This window comes from Molossus molossus, unplaced genomic scaffold, assembly GCF_014108415.1.
Source record: "Molossus molossus isolate mMolMol1 unplaced genomic scaffold, mMolMol1.p scaffold_m16_p_3, whole genome shotgun sequence".
NCBI lineage: Eukaryota > Metazoa > Chordata > Mammalia > Chiroptera > Molossidae > Molossus > Molossus molossus.
This window is the reverse complement of record NW_023425366.1, coordinates 29,915,226-29,943,059: the sequence shown is the minus strand read 5'-3', so window position 1 is coordinate 29,943,059 and position 27,834 is coordinate 29,915,226. Positions and strand designations below refer to the sequence as shown.

The 27,834-nt window shown below is 38.8% G+C and overlaps 1 protein-coding gene across 3 annotated transcripts in view; it reads right to left on the bottom strand.

Annotated features, from left to right (window-relative positions):
* CTNND2 (catenin delta 2) overlaps window positions 1-27,083 on the bottom strand; it is an 858,429-nt gene extending 831,346 nt beyond the window's left edge. For 2 of the 3 annotated variants that reach the window (XM_036280167.1, XM_036280169.1), the window contains exon 1: window positions 26,445-27,083. In XM_036280167.1, the coding sequence (XP_036136060.1) occupies window positions 26,445-26,481 (37 nt within the window). In that variant the 5' untranslated portion in view covers window positions 26,482-27,083. The remainder of the gene's footprint in view (window positions 1-26,444) is intronic. The other variant, XM_036280166.1, reaches the window with a different exon arrangement.
* Window positions 27,084-27,834: the final 751 nt, after the last annotated feature.

Below are 27,834 nucleotides of genomic sequence, written 5' to 3'. Positions count from 1 at the left end.
AATAGCACCCTGAAGGCAGGGGCAGGAAGGAAGGGTTCAATGGGGGGAAAAAAGGAGGGACACCTTTAATACTTTCAGCAATAAAGACGAATTTATAATTTAAAAAAACGCATCCAGTGCTAGGCTGACTTTGACGAGGCAGAGCAAGAAAACCTGTCATCTCCAATCTCTCTGAGGAGCAGAGAACCTTTCCCTCGCCTGTTGCTACGTACTGCTCTACACCATCCAGTCTGGGCAAGTGGCCCCAGGACCTGCTGGGGCAAGAACTGCCAGGACATGAAGGTCAGAGCCAGGAGGGAAATCCCAGTCTGATACAGAGGTCAGATTTACAACAAACTGATCAAGACCTAAGTTTGTCACATCGACTTACAGAAAATTAACCTTTGGTGGAGACTCAGGAATTAGGCTTCCATCTAAGCTACCAATAGACTGAATGTCTGTGTCCCCACAAAATGCATATGTTGAAATCATAGCCCCCAGTGTAATAATATTTAGAGGCTGGGCCTTTGGGAGGTGATTATGTGATGAGGGTGGAGCCCTCATGAAACGGGCTTACAGAAGAAACCCCAGAGAGCTCCCTCTGCCATGTGAGGACACAGCAAGGACGTGGCTGCCTATGAACTTAAGATTGGCTCTTACCAGACTGTAAACACTACTTAGTCTTAGAGGCTGGAAACCTCAGCACTTTAGCGAAGGAATCTGAGGTTCAGAAAAGTTCAATGTGATGCCCGAGTTCCTATAGATTATCTAAGGCCAATACTAAAATGAAAATGTCGAGTGGCTAGAATCTGTACACTCAATATCACAAAGTGTTCTTGCCAAAAATAAATAAATAAGTAAGTAAGTAAATAAATAAATAAATATCTATATATAGTCTTGGGGGAGAAAATATTTTAACATTAAAACTGTTATTCATTTTGTATTAAAAATAGTCATATTGCACATGTAATATATAAGCAGTGGTAAGCTCACTATAATTTGAAACAATTAACTAAGCTCAATTGATGTCAAAGTAATATTTCCAATGTTTATGACCAAATAACACTCTTTACTTTCAGGCCCATGAGTGAAGTGAATGTGACACTATAAAATAATAGGACTAGACTAAGTCAGTCACTTGATTGCGGTGTTGGTTTCATGACGGGTGATACACATTCAAAACACGGAAAGAGCTCATTCTCTGTATTCCTTTGAAGCAAATCTACAAAATGCATTCAAAGAAGGCTTATTTCATGAGTTCTCTCCTTTCTGTTTACCATTTAACTTCTTTCAGAATATTGTGTATTTTCTGACAAGAAAATGTGGTGAAATCTATAGAAACTGAACTGACAATTTACCAGCTTCTCACAAACTGCACCAAAGATACCTTCTGGCACCCTAGGCCCAACTTGTGTCTCTGAATGGTGTCTGTGGAATACTAGTTCTTCCTTGTGATGTTTTTAATGCTTTTATAATTTAAGATGAAACAAGTCTTCACAACTTATGAGACCTGAGGTAAAATAAGAGTAATATTCAGTTGCAGTAGTAAGAGTTTGCACTAGAAATTTCCCTGATTTATCACTTAGAAAGAGCAATGATTACACATTTTTTAGAGGGGGTCTGTAAAAAGTAGTATGATTTGACTTGATAATTTCTAGACATCTTCTGCAGAAAACCTATTCATTCAATAGTTATTCAATGGTCTCTTGTCTACCTGTATAAAACTCCTATGCAATAACACAAAAAGCAAAAGGTAGTTCCAAGATATTTATAATGTGTAAGGCACAGCACAACCATGCACAAGTATTTAGAAGTTATTGAATATCATGACGCTACTTGAAATGACCTGAATTGACATTTTAACATGGAAACAGTTACTCTGAACCATGACCATCTTTTCAAACCAGACAAGACAGGCAGCAAACAGTGAACTACCATGCACCTGCTCCCACAACCAGAGCACGGACAGAGACTTATCCTGGGAAAGCTAAGGTTTCTTCTCACTGACTGCTATATTTCTATCTTTCTTTCTTTTTTTTGTTTTGTTTTTTTGTTTTTGTTAATTGTTAATCCTTACCAGAGGATATTTTTTCCACTGATTTTTAGATAGAGTGGAAGGGAGGGAGGGAGGTGGGAGGACGAGAGGAAGAAAGAAAGAGGGAGAGAGAGAGATAAACATCAATGTGAGAGAGACACATTGACAGGTTGCCTCCTGCATGAGCCATGACAGGTGCTGGGGACTGAACCTACAATCCAGTTACATGCCCTTGACTGGGAGTCGAACCCTGGACCCTTCAGTGTGCAGGCTGATACTCTAATACTGAGCCACACTGGTTATGGCTATTTTAATCTTTCAAAATGATTTAGGTCACAAAGAGTTCATTGACTCTATGAGTTTACCATCTAATCATAAATTTAAAATCAAAATAAACATATTACATATAAGTCACCTCTCCACCTATTCTAAAACAATTAAGATTGAATGGACTTCCAGTCAAGATGGCAGCGTAGGTAAATGCAGTAGCGTCCTCCCACAACCACATCAAAGTTACAACTAAACTACAGAACAACCATCATTCAAAACCACCTGAAATCAAGCTGAATGGAAGTCCTACAACTATGGAATTAAAGCAGCAGCCACACTGAGACTGGTAGGAGGGGCGGAGGCGTGACGGGCTGGTCCCACACCCACCTGTGGTGGATAAAAAGCATGAGGATACCTCGGCAGGGAAGGTCCTCTCTGAGGACTGAGGGGTCCCCGTCCCACACCAGGTGCCCCGCTCAGGGTTCCAGTGCCAGGAAGAGAATTCTCCATAATTTCTGGCTGGAAAAACCAGTGGAAACTGAGGCTCAGGGAAGCTGACACAGCTGGAGCCCCAGGCAGCTCCTTAAAGGGCCGACACATGGACTTATCTGACGCGGAGGGGAGGCAGTTCGAGGGGCACCAGAGACATACAGGGAAGAACTGAGCTGTTTGACACTGGAGCCAGGGCTGGAGAGGGGGCTTTCTCCGGGACAAACGTGCTGTCAGAGGCCTTTGTTCCTTTGGTGAGCCCTTCCCTGGGGTGGCAGACAGCTGCCATATCTGGGACTCCAGCAACCTGGCTCACACTGGTAGCCCTGCCATGGGGCCCCACCCCACCCAACATTCAGGTCCACACAAGCTGCTGCCAGTTGCTTTACCATAGGATTAGCCTGTCTGAAATCCTGCTTCAGGTTTTCCTAAATTCTTTCAAACAAGCAGCATCTGGTCTCAGCTAGCACGATACCTCTCATTAAGTAATACACAGAAACAAACACAGGGAGGCAGCCAAAATGAGGAGACAAAGAAACAGGTCTCAAATGAAAGAACAGAACAAAACCCCTAGAAAAGAACTAAGTGAAATGGAGATAAGCAATCTAACAGATGCTGAGTTCAAAATACTGCTTATAAGGATGTTCAATGAACTTAGTGAGAACCTCAGTGAACTTAGGGAGGGCCTCAAGAGCATAAAAAAGGACCAGTCAGAAATGATGGATGTACAGTCAGAAATGAAGGAGGCACTAACTGAAATAAAGAATAATTAACACCGATTCAATAGTAGAGTACCTAAATCCAAGAAGCAAACCAATGATTTGGAATATAAGGAAGCAAAAAACGCCCAATCAGAACAGAAAAAAGAATCCCAAAAAATGAGGATAGTGTAAGGAGCCTCTGGGAAAACTTCAAGTGTGCCAATATTCGCATCTTGGGGGTGCCAGAAGAAGAGAAAGAACAGAAAATTGAAAACCTGTTTGAAACAATAATCGCAGAAAATTTCCCTAACTTGGTGAAGGAAACAGACATACAAATCCAGGAAGCACAGAGAGTCCCAAACAAGATGAACCCCAAGAGGCCCACACCAAGATACATCATCATTAAAATGCAAAAGTTAAAGACAAAGAGAGAATCTTAAAAGCAGCAAGAGAAAAGCAGTTAGTTACCTACAAGGGAGTTCCCATAAGGCTGTCAGCTGATTTCTCAAAAGAAACTTTGGAGGCCAGAAGGGAGTGGCAAGAAATATTCAGAGTGATGAAAAGCAAGAACCTACAACCAAGATTACTCCATCCTGCAAAGCTGTCATTTAGAATTGATGACCATATAAAGACTTTCCCAAACAAGAAAAAGTTAAAGGAGTTCATCACCACCAAACCGCTATTATATAAAATGTTGAAGGGTCTTTTTGAAGAAAAAGATAAAATATATGAACAAATAAAATGCAATGAATACATATCTATCGACAATGGAATCTACAAACAAAATGAACAGGAAGAACAGAAACATTCTCATAGATACAGAGAACATTTTTTTGGTTGCCAGATGGAAGGGGGTTGGGGGAATGGGTGAACAAGGTGAAGGGATTAAGAAGTACAAATTCATTGCTAGACTGACAAACCTCAAAGGGAAAGGGGTTGGGGGTGGGAAGAAATAAACCAAAGAACTTATATGCATAACCAATGGACACAGAAAACAGTGTGGGAAAAGGCGGGAGGGGGGCAGGAGTGGGGAAGAGGGGGTTAATGGGGGAAAAATGAGGAACATTTGTAATACATTCAACAACAAAAATTTTAAAATCAAAAAGGAAAAAAAAAGAAAGAGTGAATGGAACTAAAGATATAGCATCTTCTTAAGTACTGGCAGTGCTGGCTGAATGGTCAACTCTATTCCCTCGGGGGGGGGGGGGAGGAAGAACTATGTCATGTTTATGATTGTGTGCATATGTGTGTGTGTGTATATATAATTTATATTTATATTAGAGATTATATACATAATCTTTCAACAAGGTGGCTTGAGTCACAAATGTATTTCACAGAGAAGAATTCTATTTCTAAAAGTCTACAATTTTAAAACGATCATAGAACTAAAATTAATATAATCATATTCCTTCAACAAACTGACTCTCAACACACACATACATTGACTTTGAGAGCCTATAAATACTTAAACAAAATGATAAGATAACTCTACATAGAAAGTTAAACTGAGAGAAATTGTCCAAGAGTGTGATTTGGATAAAAGATTATCTTAAAAATATACTGCTTAGTTGTAAGCATTTTATAATGCTATGGATTGAAAGCTAGCATTCAAAGCTAGCATGGTTTTGCTTTGCACTTTACCATTTTAGTTGGCCTTGAACTATAAAAATTTTCTAAAGTTTATTATGATGACTCTAAGTTAATTTTTAAAAGTAAGTTGAACTGTCGCTATACATATACATCAAGCATGAAAGATATAAGCCACATTAAACATGCTGATATTTGATCCAGAAAACACGCAGAATTCTCTTTATAGTTTTGATAGTTAATCCTAAAATTCCTTTAGGATTTATATGTAAACATTTATGTTATTTACAAATATTTTTTAAACATTTTTCTTCTTTTCCAATTAGTTGTTTCTTCTGTCTTTTCTTATCTGATTGTGATGACTGAGAAAAAAGTAGTGAGAACACACATTCTTTTGGTTTCATGATTAAATTGACACTATAAACCTAGATATTCTATTACTTAGGTTAGGAATATCATCTTTAATTCCTAATTTTCTAATAATTATTAATTCTGACCTAGTGTTGACATTTATTGAAATTTTTAAAACACTGATTGAAATGACCATTTATTTCTCTCCTTCATCTGTTACTAGGGGGAAATTACAGTAATGTTCTCTGATCTACCTCTACCTTCCCAGCGCTGTCTTGTATCATGGGGCTGCCCTGCAGGCAGTTTTCTGTGCATCTGTAGCAGTAAGACCAGCTCAGTTTAGCAGCAAGCTTTCCAGCCTTGGCAGTAGGCTGCAGGCTGGATAGGAGACTGCAGAGTATTCCTCTCCCTTCCTCTCACCTCCCACAGCCTCGCTGACAGCTGCTGCACCCCCTCCATGGCTCTATATCCTGCTGGATGGGCCCCATCCCACTGGAAAATCTAGAGCTAGGATTCTTGAGGGCATCATTTCTTAATCTCAGCACTGTTGACATTTTGGGACCACATAATTCTTTACTATTCCTGAGTTACTTCTCTGCTCTCTGGTTTGAATGCCCTACATTAAATTCCCTCTGCTGTAAATGCTGAGGTCATCTGTGACTGAGCGAACAAATTCATGCTTAGATTCTTAGAAATGACTTTGGATGCATATTTATAATAGCTGACTTTTATCTACTTCCTTTCATCTTTGTTGCCTCTCTTTTTTTTTTCTAATTTATTGAGATGAACACATAGCCAATTAATTATCAGTTATTCTTCTTTTCCAATACATGCACTAAATGCTAACTAAGAGTCTCTATATATGACACTAGCTTCATGCTTTGAGTTTTGTCCCTTCTTGTTTGAATTGGCATTCAGTTATAATCATTTTCTAAAATGTATTATGATGACTCAAAGTTAACTATTCAAAGTAATTTTGAACTATCCATATAAATCAAGCATATAACAAGTCCTCCATATTTGATTTGCAAAAGAAGCATTTTTCAAAAGATAGGGAAGTGATTTTTAACTCAGCATTTCTAACAATTAAGTATGCTTAGAAACATGCCCCAATGTGTAAGGTCTCTCTTATTGAGAAGTTTGTATTTCATATTACTGCCCAATCCACAGCTGGAAAATAAATTAAAAAAATAATTCCTCACTTTCAATAAAAATAATTGTCATCATAGTCATATTCTGTTGGAAAGTATCATTATCTTTAATTCAAAGACCTAAAAGAATCAAAAGGTGAAGGACTCATGCTTATTTCACTTGGGAAGAAGTTCCATAGCACAAAGAAAAGAAAAATACAATTTCAAATTACAAGCATCAGATTCTATAAAACTATATATAAATCCACCAAACAACTACAAATATGTAAGCACTAAAGAGCAGCATGCAACATTTTGAGACTCTCTGTATGGCAGAATCAAACACATCTTGTATATAAGAAAAGAAATGCAGAAGCTTTCTATTCAAGCTTCCTTCTTTTAAAAGTGCTTTATAAAATAACTTTATTTTATACACACTAAGAAAGAGGGACACAAAAGGAACAGAAATTTTGAAAGCAATTAGAAACATACTCAGAGTTGCGATTATATCTTTACTGAATTGTTTTTCATTTTATACTTGAATAGCTACATTAGTGGGGGGAGATGGGGACCAAAAGAGACTTTTCTTGGGGCAGTGGACACATGAGGCCATATGCAGATGATGTTTCATTGAGTCATACATTAGAAACCTGTGTGTTTTTGCAAACAAATGTCACCCCAATAAATTCAATGAAAAAATAAATAAACAGCAATAAACAAATGCTAGTGTGTATTAATATGGTATAACAGAGTTATAAAACACCCTATTATAAATATTGCATGTTCTCCTCAGTTCTGTTTCCTAAAGAATGTCTTCCCTGTCTTCTTTACTTTCTCTCCTGACCAGTAAGTGTTATTTCTTGTCAAGAGAAGGTTAGATCCAAGAGAGGCAGGGTTCAGAGGAGCCCGAGAAACAAACAGCATTTGCACTTCTGTTTTATTCCCATCCCAGGATGGGTCAATGCTTCGAGAATACGAGGAAGCCAATGTTCTACCTCTCAGATCCAAACTGCATACAATTACATCAGAAAACTCCTCTAAAGCTTATGCACCTGCGAAAGGGACTGGACATTATTTCCAGAACCCTGGGCTGAAGTTTGTAGCTTCAGATTCACTAGCCACAAAATCCAGTGCCTATGTTTTTGTTCAGATATTATTTCCTAAGAGCCATGGCAGGTTCTCGCATGTAAGCAGCTGCCCAGCGCTGAGTCTGTCTCCTGCCCAGCCTCCAGGATGCCCTCCCCAAAGTTCCTCAGACCCCAGGAGAGAACAGGACCTGGGGAGCAGGCAGCACATGGATGTGGGAGGACCACATGTGCAAGGTGTGAGGAGAGATGCGGCCGCCGGGGAGTTTCACCACTAGCCTGGATGTCTCAAATTAATAACATTTTTTATTTCTGTCTCGGCAATTACACTGGAAGCTTTTTCCAGGGCTCTTCAAGGCCTCCTCACTCTTTGATTGCCTCTGGCAGCGCCTGGCGAGGCAGAGCAGCCTGCAGAGGCAGAGCAGCCTGCAGAGCAGCCTGCAGTTTCCATGGAGACAGTGCCCGCATGGAGGAGGATGGAGAGGCAAATGCCAAGTGGAACAGCCCAACCTGACCACAACACCCCAGCTCCTAAGGTCCTCTGGATGTCAGCAACCAGGGCAAGAAGAACAAGGAAATGACTGAGATTCAAAAGGGAGAGGTTTAAAAGTGGCACGTGTCTCTGGATATAATGTACTACGCTTACCAAAATGAAATGCAATCAGGTCTTCAAGTTTATTTAAAAAAACAATGTATGTACATGCATATGTACATGCGTGTGTGTGTATATATCTTCTCCTAACATCTGGGAACAGAATTTCTAGTAAAGTTAATTTTCACAGAAATAGCAAAGCCCAGCAAGATGGCTTTGGAGTGTGCAATCATTTTCTTTGAGCATGTTATCATAATATTTATTTTTGATTATGATTCACACTTTATTCTATGCCATTAATGAGACTTTGCTACTCACTTCTTCCTATGTTTATACAAAATCCTGTATTTATTTTATGTACAAGAATTCTGAAGCAAGTTTTATTTACTAATAACAACTGTAGGTTCACAAAGGCTAACTCCTAAAGTTAAGTATATATGTAAGCTGTCCAACTCTCATTCAAAGGTTCTACCAACATTTTTTTCTATCATGTGTTTAGGGCTGTTCACTAAGTACCCTGTTCTCCCCATCTCCTGGATATACATTAGGATTCAGCTCTCTCTCACTTTGAAGTTGGGCATGGTCACATAATTCACTCTGCCTGATGGGATAGGACTTCCATTTCTCTACTTCAGTGATCATGAAGGAATGCACTAAGATGTAGGAGACATTATCCTGGGTCCCAGAGTGACTAAGACCATAGAAGCCTCCATTTCCACTGCCTGCCAACCCATGATGAAGAGGTACCAACTATCCTTTTTTATATTAAAAATACTTTTATTAAAGCTAGGAACAGTGAATAAAGGGCTAAAAATGGAAAAGGCAAGACCATAGCCATAGGAATGCAACAACTGCTGAAAATTGGGGGCTGTTTGTTAAAGCAGCATAACCTAGCTTATCCTAATGAATATACAACCTCCTTGTTCAAACATAAAATATTGTAATTAAGACATTATATTCATTTGTAAGAGGTATCTAGAGAATTATGAAAGATTTTCTCTTCAAGGTCACAGTCTGGCAAATTTTCAGGCAATTAATAGCAAAGGCAATGTATGAAATCCTCCATAGTGAGCAGAAAATTAAATTTCTATAAGAGTGCCCTTTGGGCTGAGATTAAGACGATAAGACTTAGTGTAAGAAAGTGGCATTTCAGACTGTTGATGTTGAAGAATTAATAAATCAAGAAGAAGGTCTTCTAACACAAGTAAGGTGTGACAGTCTATGACATACAATAAAGGCTCAACAACTATTATCATTGTTATTATTATTAAAGTGAGAAAACTGCAGGGCCTTAGTGTCCACAAAACTCTACCTGGGTAGGTCCAATAGAATCTGAATTACACACACACACACACACACACACACACACACAAACAACAAACAAACAACAAACAAACAAAAAAAACAAAAAAACAAAAAACAACAGCTGATATATATATATTTTAGTATAAGTGTATCCCATGTACTATTTGGGACATACATTGAAAAAAAAAAAACACTATTGTTTATCTGCAATTCATGTTTAACTAGGTATCCTATATTTTCACTTGCTAAATCTAGCAAGCAAAGGAACAGCCTGGGGATAGCATGGCTTGTGTAAGCTGGCTAGTGGCCAGGCATTTAAAGTTATTAATATGATTCATAAAGTAAATCTAATTACATTTTTTTGGTTTTGTCAAGAGAAGAAGGTAAAGATTCCCACTTATTTGATAAAATATTTTCAGAACAGATGATAAAAATGTCCTTTACTTCTCTAAAAGCCACACACTAAACAAAATGTATTACGTGATAAATTCTGCAAATTTTGAATTATCCACATCTTATGATTGTAAGCCATCATCAGACAAAATAAAGTAGGTTTTCTTTTTTACTGCTTTTTTGTAATTTTGAGAAAGTATTCTGCCTTTCCTTACCTTAACCATAAATCCAGGAGATGGATGAGGGGAAGAAAAAGTCAATGCTGACTTGCTATTTATTAATTAAAAAATTAATGTAATAACAGTTTGGGCCTATTAAAATAAAACTTCCATGTCCTCTCCTTTACTGAGATATTTCAAAACTTTGAGCAAACATTTTAAAAACTTCTGGTGTTAAAAATTAAATCTGAAAAATAGCCTTTATCTTTTAGGATAGTTATAGGTTTACAGAAAAATTTCAAAAATGATACAGAGAATTCCCATATACCCCACACCCAGATTCCCCTATTACAAACATCTTATAGTAATATAAAATAAGTGTTACAATTAATGAACCACTATCAATATATTAATATTAACTAAAGGCCATAGTTGTTTCAGATTTACTTCATTTTTCCCTAAAGACCTTTTTCTGTTCCAGGATCCGACCCAGGGGACCACACCACATTTAGTCCTCATGTCTCCTAGGTTCCTCTGAGCTCTGACCATCTCAGACTTTACTTTTCATGACCATCGAAACTCTGAAGAGTGCCGATCAGATAGTTTGTAGGATGTCCCCTATATAGGATTTGCCTGATGTTTTTCTCATAACTGACTAGGCTACAGGTTTTTAGAAGGAAGTCACATAAATCAACTGCCTTTTTCAACACATAATATGTATAAACTAGATTTTTTAGTTGACTTTTTTTAATGAATTGCTTACTTATGTTCTTGGAAACTAAATTATATTTTAATGACCCCAATTTAGTAGTGCCAGCATATCCAGTCTACAGTATACATATGGACAAGACTCAGGAACTTCAATCATGTAAATGAATGGCATTCAAATATAGATTCTAATATGTAGAATGAACATATGACATTTTAAAGTGGAAAAAAATAAGTTTCATAAAAATATTAGAACATTACATTTATTTGTCCTTCAAATCAATTCTATGTAGCTTAAAGACCAAAGTTACAAGCCTATAGCTAGGCTAAGAAAACAGAAAAGAGAATCACTGATGTAGATAAGAAAAGTAGCTATCTTGGCACAGAATAACAGTCTGCATCCCACTGCCCAGGGCCAACATACCAGCTGACAGTTCTTTAAGTTTCTCAGGGACTTAAGTTAATTCTTTCCAGCCTTGCCAACCGTAATCCAATCAATGATTTCCCCCATGACCCAAGAGTTGGCAAATGTCCCATAGTACTTGAAACACAAGAGAATTTGAATCTCTTATTTGTTCTTAACCCACTAACTGGTGAATTTCAGGGGAAAAGTATAAATGTAATTTTGTAATTATTAATTAGCTCCTCAATTAATGAGACTAATGATTAGGTTTAAATTGCCATTTTTGTAGGTCAAAGACAGCTGCATGTTAGTAATTTCAAATGGTTCTAACCAACATTCTTAGCAACATATGTTTGCAAGCCTGGGAGTGTGTTTTTCAATGTCCCAGAACGACTTGTAAATAAAAGGTTTTTCAAAGCATGCGCTACCCTCAGTAAACATTCAGGTACGGTTCCCATGTATTTCTTTGCATAAGACTCAGAGCCAAAAGCTGAAGTTATTAGACATCATGCTGAATGTCAACAATGTACCAGGGTATTGTGAGAAGGGGGCAGAATGCCACCTTCCACTGAGCTTATGAGGTGACCAGCATCTGGGCATGCACACGGATGGCACACTTTCAGTTATAAACCCACAGCTGCTCTCCAACATGAAACTGTGTCAGTGATTTTAAGACATGATTTACAGATAGATTCAAAGTTAAAGATGCAGAAACATGTAGCCAGGGCAGTGCTACAAGAAAGAAACAATGTAATCCAAATTGTTGTTTGATAAAGTAGCAACAAATTAAGCATCAAAGGAACCAACTTAAAATATTCTTGTTGGGTAAGAGGAACCTCCCCAATCTAATGACACTAGTTCAATAACTGCAAGAATTTTCTGTGTGGAGGCTTTATATTTCAAAGACATAATTTGACTAAAGGCATAGCTAATTTAAATCAAAAAGGGATTTAAAAAGATAGTACAGGGATATGATAGTGTCCAAATGTGAGATATAAAAGTTCATAAAAGCAAATACTTCTTTTCCTGACACTATTAACTCTGATATTGCCAGTATGAGATGAAATAAAAGTAAATATGCAGTTACTAAAATACCACTCTTGAAATCACATAAATTGGCTTCTGATATTTTATTACATAGTTGTTAAAATGTTTTTATATCCCTGACACATTAATATTTACCCATTATAAAACAAATAACAAAATTTTCAACATATATCATTCAAGGTCTGATGCCAAGCATGACATTTGGATCATTCTGAGTAATTTCAAATAATTAACTTTTCTTTCAGTTGGCAATATTCCAAATCATAGATGGCATCATTTTAAACATAATGGGAAATGTAATATAAATTCACCTTGAGAAAATAAAATGGCTTCTGATTATTGCATATGATATTTTCACAATTTTACCTATACTTGCCAATACTTTCAAGATATGACTTGATTAAAAATCCAGAAAGATTTCATTTAAATTAACATTTCCCTTTGTTTTATAGTCCACTGTTTTTAAGATAATTATTTTTCCATGAAAACATAAACTTTGAAGAGCTGTATTTTTTAAAATATGTTTTTATTGATTTTTTTAGAGAAAGAAACACCGATGTGAGAGAAAAATATCAATTGGCTGTCTCCTGCACTACCCCTCCTGTGGATCGAGCCCACAACCCAGGCATGTGCCCTGACTGGGAATCACACTGGGACCCCTCAGTCCATGGGACGATGCTCAATCAATCCATTAAACCACACCGGCTGAGCATCTATTTTTTTTTTATTTTAAAAGTATGTTTCATAACCTGCTGCAACAAAATCCCTGGCATATCTGTATTTCATTTACTGTGAGACTATCTACTTCTCAAAACAACCAGCTATACTTGAGGATGCCAGGAAAACAATCAACAGCGGACTTGATACGCGGAAGTATAATATTCAACCTGCACGTGGAAATGCACTAGCATATTAACTAATCACATTGATGTCTGACATCAATCACTGATAGATCATGTCTTCCATCTTCCCACTGTAACATATCCTGCGATATAACTGAATGGTTATTGTATATTAAATATGTATCCTACATGGGCATCCATGTTTGTGAGTTACTATTTGTACATCAGTATAGAATGAATTTTAAATCCACTTAATGAATAACCTTCAAAGAGGAGATGGTGCCTGTGGAGGTAATTATGGTTAGATTTTGTCAGGAGATGAGGCTTTCATGAGGGGACTGATGGTCCTATAAAAGGGAGGGAAGGAAGAAAAGAGAGAGAGAGAGATGCACGAGCAGGGAAATGCCAGACGGGGACACAAAGACAGGGCAGCTATCTGCAGGCCAGGAAGAGGGCTCTCACAGGAAATGAATCAGCAGGCACCTTGCCCTTGGACTTGCCAGCCTCCAGAACTGTGAGAAATAAGTACCTATTGTCTAAGTCACTCAGTCTGTGGTATTTAGTTATGGCAACCTAAGCTAAGACAGTCTCTGTCAATGTTTTCATATCCTTCCAAAGTCAGGTGCATCATCACAACATACAAGCCACTGGACATGTTTTCCATAACTTCTGAGACTGGGGGGAAGATGGCATGTTCTTACATTTGGATTTAAGTAGTATTTATGCCACTCAGCATGGTACTCAGTTGCCTACTCGGCACTACAGAGCAGTCTACAGACCTGCTGTCAAAATGTTCTGTCATCTTCTCCTGGGGATCCACAAACAGCTTTGTAAATTCTTCTGACATAATGATATTTCATATAACATCACACATCTAAAATCTCACATTGCATCTGTATTTTAGCTTAATATGCACAGGCAGTTTAGCTTCTTGATGACAGCATACTTTTCCAGCTGCAGTGTTGAGCACCAGGTGCAGAGACAGGGATGACCCACCTGCCTCGACTGCCCTTTTCAATGCCTTGTAATGGTATAGAAGCAGCCCTACCATTTACCAAATGACCAAGGATACCTATCTCTGATATTAACAGGGGACATATAAGTTATACATTAGCAGGGAACATATAAGTAATAATGTTCTACTTATATGAAAACTTTTCAGCAAAAAAGTTGAATTTACTCCTATAATATATGGGCAGCTATTGAACATACAGCATCAGCATAATAATTGAAAAAATATTATCGTGTAAATAAGAAATAGAACTTTCCCTTATAGGTCACAAAGTGTTTCAGTCTAAAACATAAAAAGAAGAAGAAAAATGCACGGTCATCAAACATAGCTGTGTACAGATAAAGGACACTGACAGACTGACGGAAACTGTGAAAACATCTGCATTCATGGCATCTTCTTTGGGTCAGAACTGAAAAACTTATCTAGCCACCAAATCCTGGACCTGCCATATCTCAATGAGCTGGAACAACGAATGGCTGTGAGAAACAGCATGTGTTTTTAAACTCAGGTGAATATCGCCTAACGAGCTTCTCAGAATAACCGACCATGACAAATGCTACTATGGGTTCAAAAATCTGTTATGCTGCTTTCAAAATCATGATCCTCACTTTCAAAAGGTAAAATATGGAAACTACTTGCCATGACGAGCATGGATGCTATAAAACTCAAGGGGATGACTTAGCTTACCTTTCCTCCCACACCCTGTTCAACTCCAGATAGCGCCTTATCAGCTGTCACCCTGCTCTCCCACCTGCACCTGTGTGTCACCTGCCATTCTCTAGGTATAACTGCACCACTGTAAAACACATAATCCATCAGGCCACCAGGAAGCAGCCACATACACTCATATATTGCACTGTGTAAACATCAAGTATTTGCACATAATACAAAAAGAGCTTGAGTCCTTGTAGCAACTAATTAATTTTAATAGAACCGACACATAGGAGAAAAGGAAGGATTTGAGACCTGTGATGGAAAATGGCTACCTGAGTTTGAAAGCCTAGTTTACAAAGTACAGAAGTAGCTGGCTACCCTTCACCTAGGGAAAATGGCTCAATCACTCGTATGGGGGTAGCTCAGGAGTAGCATGTTGTTTGCTACTATTTATAACTTAGTGCTTCTTCAAAACTTATCTTCAGCCCAGTTTATTGAGTGAATGGATTAATCAATGAGCAATGGACCAGTCCATAAAAATAGTTTTGTTGTCAAAACTAACTCAAGCTGCCTGCTTCTTCTCACTTAAAATTTCCCACTTTCGCTAGATGTTACCAAATTCCCACCCCTTCTATCAGTCTTCTGTGCCCAGTCTGCATTTGCCCAGGAAGAAGGGGTGTCACTCATCACCCAAGCAAATGTCAGTGTCCCCCTGCCATCCTCATGCTCCTCTCCTCTCCCACTCTTGTTTCTTTCTCGGGTTCACATGTACAAAGTAAGGGTGCCCCATGAATCTGCTCAACGGCTGAAAAAAGAACTATAGACACGCTGTACAGTTTATCACTCAGCCTGCCCTCAGCCCCAGAAAGAAGATTATGAATTTAGAAGAAAAAGAACCATATTCAAAACGGCTCTAAGTGGAGAGCAAACCCATGATTTGCATCTCCTCTTGAGTGCCTAACACTTTGCTACTCATTAAGAAACATACTCAGTAAGGGATATTAACTTCCCTTCTGTATTTCCTTCAAAAGTTTCAAGAATACGAACCAAATTAAAGGTGCTTTTTTCATGACTTACACATGATTTCTTTTTATTTGCAGGCTATAGTGAGAGTGATCAGAATTCTCTGAAATTCTGTTCAAAGTATTTAAGGAAATATGCTAAAAAAAATGGAAGCCAGATACAGTTCACACTTCCAAAACTTCTGATAAAACCTTCCAGGTGCCAGACTTGGCAGCCCACCAGGAGAGAAAATAATATTCTGGGGACATTTGTACAGACTTCAATCTCTGAGGAACAACGGGGCTTCACTTTACTCCCCTTTTAAGCGGCAAATATCTGTGTAAAAAAAAAAAAAAAAAAAAAACGCAAAAAAAGCAGAGGGAACTTTTTAGAGCATATTTGCTATGATATAGTTTTTGAAGTGGTATAAAGAAATAACAAGAATTACTTCAACTGATGAATAAAGGGGAATTCTTCCTGTGGGCAATACCCAATGGCATATCTTTACAACCACGGGGTACCCTATAACCATTTAGTGACAGTAGGCAGAGATTTAGTTTTACAGACAAAAAAAAAAATCTTTGACTCCAACTCATACAAAAAAAAAAAAACTATTTTGGAGCATATCATAAATTCCAAGGAATATATTTTATATTTAAATACTCATTATGATTATGTCTCCCAAAAACACTTTCATATGAATTATCATATCACATTCACAAGAAAATAATGTGAATTTTTATCCAAATGAACAAAAGACAATAGAGGCCCAGGTGCAGGGTCAAAATAAAAAGCCAGATTTGGATCCCAAAACTCAGAATCCTAATCCCATGTCCCCTCCAGAGCACCAGAGAGACAAGAACCCAAAACAAACAAAAAGTAAACAAGCAAATCTTAGTTCGTGATCTGTTATTGACAAGGAAAGCACAGGGGCACATATAGCTTACAATGATTAGCTGAGTGTTTACCATGTGCTAATTATCTTCCTAGGATTTGAGGATCAATGGGACAGATTACCAATATGGGGTGGGGGTGAGGAGAAGCATGGTTGGTCCTCTGTGACAATATACATTCAATGTAAGATATATCTATATGTATATGTGCATCTATGTGTATGATACAGAAAAGCATACATTTGCTGAAGAGCAGCATCCTGACTTACCGTTCCCAGTGAATTTGAAACACACAGAGAAAATAAAGCACTACCTGAGGCCGCACGGCAAGGTGACTAGAATGCAGAGTTTCCACCTGTGAGCCCCAGACTTCCTTTCAGACAGAGATCCCTGAGCCTGTGCAGGTGTATAATTGTGCTTCATGTGGGGAAAGCAAAAGCCAGAATTAGAGAAAAGGGTATGTGATCTTGATTATTTAATAGTACAGCAGTTAAGGTGTTTGAGATTCATGAATACACTAGATTCTCGGCTATGTATTTTAGGTCCATAGCCTCTATTTTGTCTTTATTTTATTTTAATTTCTTCCATCACCATTTAACCCCCATACCCAGCTCTGCCTCCAACCCCTCCCTGCTGCAATCACCATACTGTCTCTTAATTTGCCTTCACAACAGCCTGCAGACACATGAATTATTACTTCCCCTCTATCAACAATACTCAGTAGTAATTTAACCACTTGCTAAAAATATATGGAAAAGTTGATATATGTAATCAATCAAGTTGTGACAACTAATAAGCTATTCCTTCCACCATTGGCTCCATATGTACTACTGAGCCACACAAAATCAGGGAGCTACAGCATGCTCCCTTAAAGAAGAACCCGCCTTGCAAAGGGATATACCAGAAGCTTTAGAATTATGCCTATAAGAATTAATAAAATGAGGAATAAACTGATAAAACATGGCAAAGGCTAATGTAATTACTGTACTCAAATAATACAAATCAATATTTAGGCAAATAAACCAGTTGAGAAACGTGCAGACAATTCAACAAGAGAATTGGGAATATGTTGTAAATTTAAGTAATATTTAATCTCAGTAATATGAGAAGAAAAGCAAGTTAAGTCACAGGAAAACACAATTTCCCTCTGTCTAATTAGAATTTGTTGTTTGGTTTTAAATTATAATATTCAGTGTTGTCAAAATCATGAGAAAATTGGTACACTCCTGTCTTGCTAAAATAAATATAAATTATATAATCTTTCTGAAGGACAATTAGCATATATCAACAGCCTTGAAAATACTAAGTTTTAGAATTAATCTAAAGAAATAACCTGATGAAAGCTCTTTATTTAGCTATTTATTTAGCTTTCATCATGGTATCCTATATACTGACAAAACAACAACAACAACAAACAAACAAAAAAAGAAAATGCCATCAATAGCCAAAAACATCGTTATTTAAGTAAATGTGTTAAAAGAGGTATGAAAACCAGACTCTAAAAATGAATACCAATAAAAAGTCCCTTATGTGATAAAAAAATTTCAATAATAATTTTTTTAAAGTAACAAAACAAAATATGAGAAATCTTTTAAATTAAAAAATGTGTAAGAGTTAGTATTTCCAGTAATTAAAAAAAAAAAAAAATGAGTAATTTTTGGGGCTTGAGTTCATGCATGAACTTTAACTTCTTTTTATCAGTTCTATATTTTCAAAATTGTAATGAGCATGCATTACTTCAGAAAACAGAAAAGAAAAATACATTTTTTAAAATGAGTATTTCACTCATGTACTGTAGGGTTCTCAAGAAGACATCAGCTTGTTAAGCCTACTCAATACATCTCAGATTTAAAAAGAAAATCTAGGTATGGCACTGAGTAGAGTATGCAAAAGATGCACTCTATGCCAGGCATCCAGCTAATTAATAACATTTATCCCAAAGCAAATATATAGTATTATTTTAAAAAATTCAAAGGCATGCTTTTTTCTGTGTAACAGATATCAAATTATGATGTAGTTGATGAAAATATAACATAAAAAGAACAAAACACTTGAAACTCTACCATAAATGTGATGCTCTTGTGTTTGTGTGGGTACATATATGGGTATGTATTCTAGGTATCATATTCAACACAGTTTTTTGCCTTGACTTTCTTCTTAACCTTCAGTACCATGAATACCGCCCATGTAATTATTCTTTAAAAAGATAATGCATAGCTGCATAACTCTTTTTTTTTTTTATCCTCACCCGAGGATATTTTTCCATTTTTTGTACAGATAGAGTGGGAGGGAGAGAGAGGAAGGGAGAGAGAGAGAGAAACATCGACGTGAAGGGACACATCGAGTGGCTGCCACCAGCACGACCAACCAGGGCCGGGGACAAACTGCAACCGAAGTATGTGCCCTTAGCGGGAACCGAACCCGGGTCTCTCCAGACCGCAGGCCGACGCTCTAACCGCTGAGCCAAACTGGCCAGGGCTGCATAACACTTCTTTGACAGAGGTACCATGATATACTTATATACCTACTATAGATTTCACATTATTTTTTCCAACTCAATTCTAGCCAGACAATCTCATCCACACAATACATGCCCCCAGCTTCCAGCACCGTCTTTCAAGTCCTGGGTAAATGTGACACCATTTCTTCTGTCTCTGAGACAGCCCATTATATCTGTGTGCCTTTCTGGAGAACTCCTCCACCTCCTCATCCAGGGACTCCAAAAAAAAAACCTGCTCAGCACCAGTGAGGGCTGTGTTAGAGAAGAGAGACTGAATTCTGGCTCTTTCATATTTGGGAGACTTGGTTTGCTGCCAAAGAAGTTGCTCTTCCTAGAAATTAAATTATTCTGTGTTACTGAAGGTAATAGCTGATAGGTTACTCTAATGTTTGAAAGCCCAAATAAAATATTTGAGAAGGAAGAATAAAATTTATTTTAAGAAGTGAGCTTTTTCAAGGTTGAGTAGTCATGCTTGAAGTCAAATAAAACATTGTGTCTATTTGGAAATTCACTTTTTTTTCTTCTTTATTGACGGTGTCCATGATTGCTCCTATTAAAAGTTAAAACGTTAAATGACAGCCAAACTCAAATTATGAACAGTGAGAGAGAAGGTGCTATGTATAAAAGTTATCACGGATCCTCATTTATATATGATTTGGGAAGTCAGATTTTGACTTTGTCCTTTTTATGCCTAATTCTCACCACTTCCAAAGCCATTCAATTACTGGCAGTCAAAATTTAACATGGGGAGTAAGGAAGAAATACTGAAAGTGAATTATTTTAAAGCTGGCAATACATAAATCAGCTAAATTTCATGGACCATACTCTCTATAAATCAGCCAGGGCATTAGACACTCCCTTGATAACTCCTGACACAGTGTCAAAATACTATGAAATATTTAAAGAGCCCAAGTACTAAGCAAAATACTGTGAAAGCTATTATATCCTAAATTCTACAACTAGAATTCTTTATAAACCATGTCATTGAGGAACACTTCTTTCCTACTTGTGATGTTTCCTTCCAGGTGAAGGGACTTAATTAATGGGATACTTCTGGCCCTTCTCCAGCCTTTAACTTTCCCTGCTTCTGAAGAATAAGGGAAGCAGGTTGCCTTCTTTCTCTTACTTCTTCCTCTGGAGACCTCCCTGCCTAGAGAGAACAAGGCTTGAGCTCTGGGGCTCAGAGGCAGCTCTGTCCCTATGGGGAGGGAGGAAGGCCAAAGTCCTGAGATGTCATCTGGGATCATACCAAACTACATTTGATCAAAACTAACATTTCACCTCTGATGGCCAGGCCTTTATATATATTTTTTCCAATATTCCAATTTTTCTCAAAACCTGGAAAGGTTAGTGGGGGTGATATTTATTGAGATCCTCAAAGATACCAAAAAATCCACATTTTTGCATATTTTATAATTTAAGGTAAATATATATCTTTCTGTGGCTTATGTTGTTGCATATTTAAATGAGAAACGATTACAATAAGTATGATACAATTATGAAGAGGATCCTGAACCAAAATAATATATAAAACCTGTATACCAAATGCATTTTTCTTAATACATATCTATTTGATCACATTTCTAAGGACAGTTGTGATAACCACATTAGGCAAAATTCCAACCCCTACCTATGCATGACAAATGGATTTAGTAATTTTAATGACAGAATTAACTATTGCTCTAATCTAATGCTATAAACCAAACAACCCATTGACTAATCTGTTCCATATCACTCAAAACTTAGAGAAATGTTGACACATTTATTTAACGAAACATAATTGGCTCACCTGCCTATTTTATCCAAAATACACAAAGGTCTTTTATTATAACATTTATTTTACTCTGGTAACTTATAATTGGCAGTTCCCAGCACAACACATAAATTTGAATATAAATAACCAAATGTATTGTCAAAATGTTTTTCTGACTGAAGATAAATTAGTCTCTGTTACACAGGTTACATTCTATAACAAATTCTAAGATACATCCAAGCATCATTATCATAAAATCATGTTGCTGAAGATCAGAGCTCTGCCTTGCAGGAGGTGGGCATAATCAAACCCAGAGGAGTTAGGTATTTCACTGAAGCTAATAAAAGTGAAATGACGTAAAAATTACCATTTATTTTTCAAAAGGGTACAAATGTACACACTTTTATTTTTGTTCAAGAACCTGATTTTAATAGGAGGTGAGGTGGGGTGGTGTAGTGTGGGATATTGTGGACCCTCTATTTTTGTAATAAATTTAGCTGCTTAAGGCTTCTTTTCTTTGTCACAATGATATTATGATGGAACTCATGCTCTGTGTTTCTAAAAAGAGCAGATATTTAACATTTGACCTCATTAAGAGTGATGCATATTAAACTGTCCATAATATTCTTTGCACAATATTAATTTTTATAAAAATTTTAATCTTAATCAATACTAAAGTTCTGCCCTGGCTGGGTTGGTTAGAGTGCCATCCCTTACACCAAAAGGTGGCAGGTGTGATTTCTACTCAGGGCACATACCTGGGTCAGGGGTTTGATCCCCGGCTGGGGCGCATGTGAGAGGTGACCAATCGATGTTTCTCTCTCACATCAATGTCTCTCTCTCTACCCCTTCCTTTCTTTTTAAAATCAGTGGAAACAGCCCAGCTGGCGTGGCTCAGTAGTTGACCATTAACCCATGCACCTAGAGGTCACCAGTTTGATTCCTCATCAGGTCACATACCCAAGCTGTGAGTCATACCCAGTTGGGGGCATGCAGGAGGCAGCCAATCAGTGTTTTCTGTCATCAGTGTTTCTATCTCCTTCCCTCTCCCTTCCTCTCTCTCTAAAATTAATAAAGAAAAAAAAATTTTTAATGAATGGAAACATATCTTTGGGTGAAAATTTTTTTTTTAAAAGTATAAAAGTTCTGCCACTTCTGACTATTACATTAGAATCTTTTTTAATAATGATTCTGGGAGATATAATTTACTTCTCTTTTAGCTTAAATATTATATACAGAAATGACTGTTATTTTGCAGAGTAGAAAATCTGATATATGGAAATCTATATAATAAAGTACTATGGGTAGTGTGAGCATACATCCATTTAATAGCCTATGTTAGAGATTGGTAGACCTAAAGAGCATACTTTATAACATAAATGAGGCATTAAGTATCCATCTTAATATTTACATATATATCTTTTGTTTCAACAAATGTTTATAATTTAGAAGTCCCTTATATACTCACATATTTATCTCCAAACCTATCTTTTGAAATATTCTGTCTTTTTGGATCCATTTCATAGCTAAAAGTACTGAGCTAAAATCTGTGTATCACATAAATGGCCAAGGGCTGAGCTAAGAAGAGACAGAGCTAGGATCCATCAAAAACCAGTACTCTCTCTATATATCTTGGCACCTACCTGAAGCAGAAGCCAAAACACTTATATATATTCTAATGTTTTAATATATATTCTAATGTTATATATATTATATTATATATTCATATATATATGTTCATGGTACGGCAGAGCTCAACTTTTTCTCTAGAAATATATTTGTGAGTTCAAATGACAATGGAATAATAAGTTTCTATATATGTAACTCCACTTATAGATAGCTTATCAAGAATCTCACCTAGGGATATAGGTGAATATTTGTCTAAAATGGGAAACTTCTAGGAAGCATCGTTTCACTTATTTAGCCTTTTTTTCCCCCAATTTGTCACAAACTAATTGACACAGAGTATAACTTCAATATCCTAATATAGCCAAGACATTTCCTACAAATCAATTAACCATGATACGGAGCTTGAAATTACACTTAACTGCTATGTGATCAAAAGATAAACAACTGGAGGTGTCATGACTGCACATTTTTGTTATCGGTCTTAACATTTTAATGGACTAAAATCACAGTATGATAAAATACCTCTGCTAGTTTCCTGTGTTGAAGGTACTACCTGTGCATATAATTGGATTAATTAAACCCAACCAGGCAGTTTATTTAATCAGTAAGCTAGATTGGCAGACAATGTGATAGAAACTATTTATCTATGGCATGTTTAATATTTTACATTAATATAAAAAGCTGTTGCTTTGGCACATAATCAGATAAACTTGAAGCCAGCAACAAGTATCATGAACTATTCCCACTCAAATTAACTTTTCACCCACGTCCACATAACATTTATCATAAAGTCATCAAAGAACTGTGGCCCTGAGGACATCTTCATGATATGATGGATGATGAAAACCATCATGGAAACCAATGGAAGAATTTAGCTCAAAAGTCTATTTCTGACTTGGAAATCAGCCAGCAGAGACACTTTGTACCAAATCTTCCATGGAAGTACAGGATTTAAAGATGTCTGTCCATTTTTTCTTGGTATCTGTTTATCCTCTGAAGTATGGTGTTCAAGTGAAAGGATTCTTCTCAACCAACATTTATTTAAAAACCTGAAACTTTTAGGAAGAATAATACTAGCATCACCAATTCCCCACTAAAGAATTGAAAATAACATTCACAGAGAAACAACCATAAATGAATGATCCTTATTTTTTTTTATAATTAATCATCAGAAAAAGAAAAAAACAAAAGAATACTTTGCAACAGTTCCAATTTTAGTTTAACTGGCTGTTACAACCAGATATATCGTTTCATACAAAGTATACTTGACTATACGAATAAACAAATTATAATGCATTATTTTAAATGTAACTTTAATGTTTCTTACATAAGCATAACCTGATGAAATGCCTCTGGAGAACTCTTCACCAATTCCAAATAGAACTTTGATAAAGCACAACAGTAACTAGCAAGTTCTATAACATTTTCAAGAAGAGCACTGCATATTCAATTATATGTCAAAGGTAATGTTGTATTCGAGAATATTATAACTTCATTTTTAATTTTAAAGTTCATTATAAAACATATTATCCTTAGAAATTATTTAACAAAAATATAAATTGCATTTTCTAACTAATATCATTTGAATTTCATTTTTCTCTCTGATGAATCATTTCACTGGGAGAAGAAAATGGCCTATATTGTACTGTGAAAGATGTAAAGTGGATGGAAACACTGTAATTTGACAGTGCATGACTTTTATTATAATGAAAACATTGGTGACATCTACAATGATTAGGTTATACAACTACACAAATATACACCAAATTAAATAACTCTTCTCCACAAGATTATGACAACTTTATTAGAGCAACAACCTCATGCACTTACTAAAATTGCCATTTAATCAGATACTGTCATTTTCAATCCATAACCTAACTTAAAACTCACATATACATGTAGTTTTTTCCCATGCCTCTCAGCTGTTCTCTGTCTGCACACATAGTCACAGAACAGTATCTACTAGTCCTTTAACAATCATGTTTATAACTGTAACAGTGGACTCAAAAAGAGAAAAGAAAAATGAACATTTATATATTGCTTGTTTTTGAAAGAAATTTTATATTAAAACAATGCAATGAACAAAATAGCATGTTCAAAGCACTCTTATAAAGTTCTCTGAATGTGAAGAAGGTGAAACTAAGGTAATATTGGTCAAGCTAATCACAACTGTTCATTTAACTCAAGTTGTAGAGACCTTCTCAGTCTTCCTGCAATGCTTGTTAGTTGTATAATTACAGGCCTCCTAAATTTCAGCATCTGACTCCAAATGCAACCATCTTCATTCAAGCTCTGAGATCCTGTAAACCACAGACCAGTAAGGACGCCACTTAATATTCTCCCCCCAAAAGTGAAAATGGATTCTGCATGTAGCAAACAGATTTTACAGCAGTTTAAAGCAGCTAGTCCATATTTGAGTATGCCCACACTTATCCGTCATATGTCTCCTAGAGCAAGCCCCCAGCATCATGCAGTTTCATCCCTGTAACTCCATATCAGCCATATCGAACACTTCATGGGATTTTAGAAGTGGTGCAACTCCAGCGCCTTTTAATCCTGTAGGTGAATCAGTAACAGCAAAGAGATGAACTGAACTACCAGCAGTAGCCTAAGCTACTAATGCAGGGATGTACAATGAGGTAACTCTTAGGTAGTTTCAGCACCTCCCTATTTCCATGGAAGTCGTTGCAGAAAATACTCAGCGTTTTGAATATCAGTCACATAGTTCCTAAAAGTGAAAAATCTAAGCATATCAGGCCCGGTACTATGTGTATAACGTACCCCTCTTCTCGTAAACCAACATATTGACTTGATAACATGGGGCATGCATGTTAGCAACACTTCTCAGAGCCAAAGCAAATCAGATCAGTTCAATTGAAGCACACAAGGGAGACAAACACCTTCGAACCACAACCTGCACCTTTTTTTTTCTCTATCTTCCCACACCCTTCCTTACCTCCACATTTACAGCAAAACACAACTTTAGGCATTTTGGAAGTAACTGTTCCTTGTGGGAACCACACATACACACACGCCAACAACCCCCGAGACTGTTTTCCTACCGTACAGACCAGGGAGGCGGCACACATCTAATCACTTAATTCTGAACATAGTGGTTCCAAGCAGCTGAGTAGCAATCGATGGAAACACATTACACACCAGAATAAGAGGAAGGTCGGTAAGAACGAACAGCAGCTTTCCTTTCAGCCATTAATTACCGGTCACCCAAATATCGCATCGCAATCCCCATACACGTTCACCGCTTTCCAAACCTGGGCTTCAGGCGGCGCTTTCCAGAGCCTCGCTGTCTATTGTCAAGACGCAGAAGCCCCCGAAACCTGTGAATGGAGCCGAAGATGCTTGCTCTGAAACCGCTAAATATAGACCAAGGGGCTGTGGGTCTGGCAAGCAACGGGAGACCGAAGAAACGGCCATGGATGCATATGACTAAGTATTTCCATTTTGTTCTAGCCAAACATCGTAATGACATTGAACATAAGGGCAAAAGACTGGAGGGAAGTCCTCCCCACCCCCACCCCGTCTTCTCCTCTATATTAGGGACGTCATATATGCAACGGGTATGTTCCTGAGGGTAGCAGGGACCAGTATTGTTGATGTTGCCCTATATACGCCTCCTCCTGGGGAGATGGGTGGCAGGGAGGGGGAGCACGCAGAGAAGCCACTTGGTAAACGCTCCAAGAAAGGCACTAACCCTGGCCCCCATTCCAAGCAGAGCCGTCTTCCGAGAGGGGACCCGGAGCGATCACGGTCCTCCCCCGGCTGGCAGGACCACGAAGCAGCCGCCGCCACCAACCGGCAGGAGCCGAGGACCAACCCCCACCGGCAGCGAGGAGGAGGAGGGCGAGGAGGAGGACGACGCGGAGAAGGATGCGCCTGGCCCCAGGAGCCCAGCGCAGGCAACTCACCGAACGGCGCGGCACCCGATTGCTTCCTCGCGAACATGCACCCGACACCAGCGACAGCTCCTCAGTCCGGGGAAAGGCGTGCGCGCCGCCGCCCGACTTCAGGGCAAGGTCCTGACCTTGCCCAACTGCAGCATCTTCCGCTTTTGTTGTCTGAACGCTGCCGCGGGACAAGTGATGCTGGCGGGGAGCAGGGGCGAGCGCCGCGGAGGAGAGGCGGCTCCCGACGCGAGTGCGCGGCGCCCGGCCCGGCGGCCCTTCAGAGCGCGTCGAGCGCAGCGCCCCCTGCCCGGCTCCGCGGGCTCCGCGGGCTCCGCGGGCTCGAGGCTCCTCCGGGCTCCTCTGGGCTCAGGGCACCGCCGCCGCCGGCCCAGCTGGAAGAGCTGCCGCCACCGCCGTGCTCGTCGCTCCGCTCGGCTGGCTGCCGCCGCGGGCGCGAGCCTAAAGCCGCCGTGGTGCCCGCCGCCGAGCGCTCCGGTGCTGCGCCCAGCGCGCGGCCCGCGCCACCTGTGCCGTCGCCGAGGGCGAGGCTCTTTCCGCGGCGCGCGGCAGCCTCCACCTCCACCTATGCCTCGGCGGCCGGCTAGGGCGCCCGGCGAGTGAGAAAGCGTCCGCCCCGCCGCCCAAACCTGCCCTGGGCGCCGAGCATGCCCAGTGCCGCCGCGAGAGCGCGGCGCTTCGCCGTGCGCACTCCACTTCTGGTTTTCGAGGCAGCAGCAGCAGCAGCTTGAGAGAGGGGAGGAGGACGCGGGTTGGGAGAGGGCCGAGCATCCTTGGGAACACACACCCTGGCCCTGAGATGGGAGGATGCTCGGGAACCAGGAGAGAGTTGAAAGGGTCCAGGGGCAGGCCTGGGACCGCAGTTTGAACCTGTTCTCAAAGGGCCGGTTCATTCACGTGGCAGATGCTGACAGTTTATTGTGGTGGGGCAGCTGTCAGCCTGCAAACAAAGGGGCAAGGGCGGAGGGGGTTCTAGAATAGCTTGTGAAAGCATGCTGCTGGTTAGAGATGGATGCTCTCAAATCCTATGGTTCTAGAGCAAAGGAAGACGGACATCCACCCGTAGTCTTTCCCACAGAGCCTGTACAATTGTACAGTTACCTCCAGTACTTGGATTAAACAAGCTTTCCGTGATGAAAAGACTTTCTCCCAAAACCAAACCCCTCTGGTTTTGAATCTGGAATAGATGTAAACTTTCTGCAAGAAAAACCCTTGTCTGGTCTGGAACTGGATGGAATACATTGCAATGCTATGGCTCTCCCCCTCCCCCTGCGCCCGCTCTTGCTTCTCTCTACATCTGCACCTCTGCCACCTTCTCTTCCTCCTCCTCTTTCCCCTCTAGGGCTAAAATGGAAACACTCACCTGTTCTTTTCATAGCCTTTCTATACACCC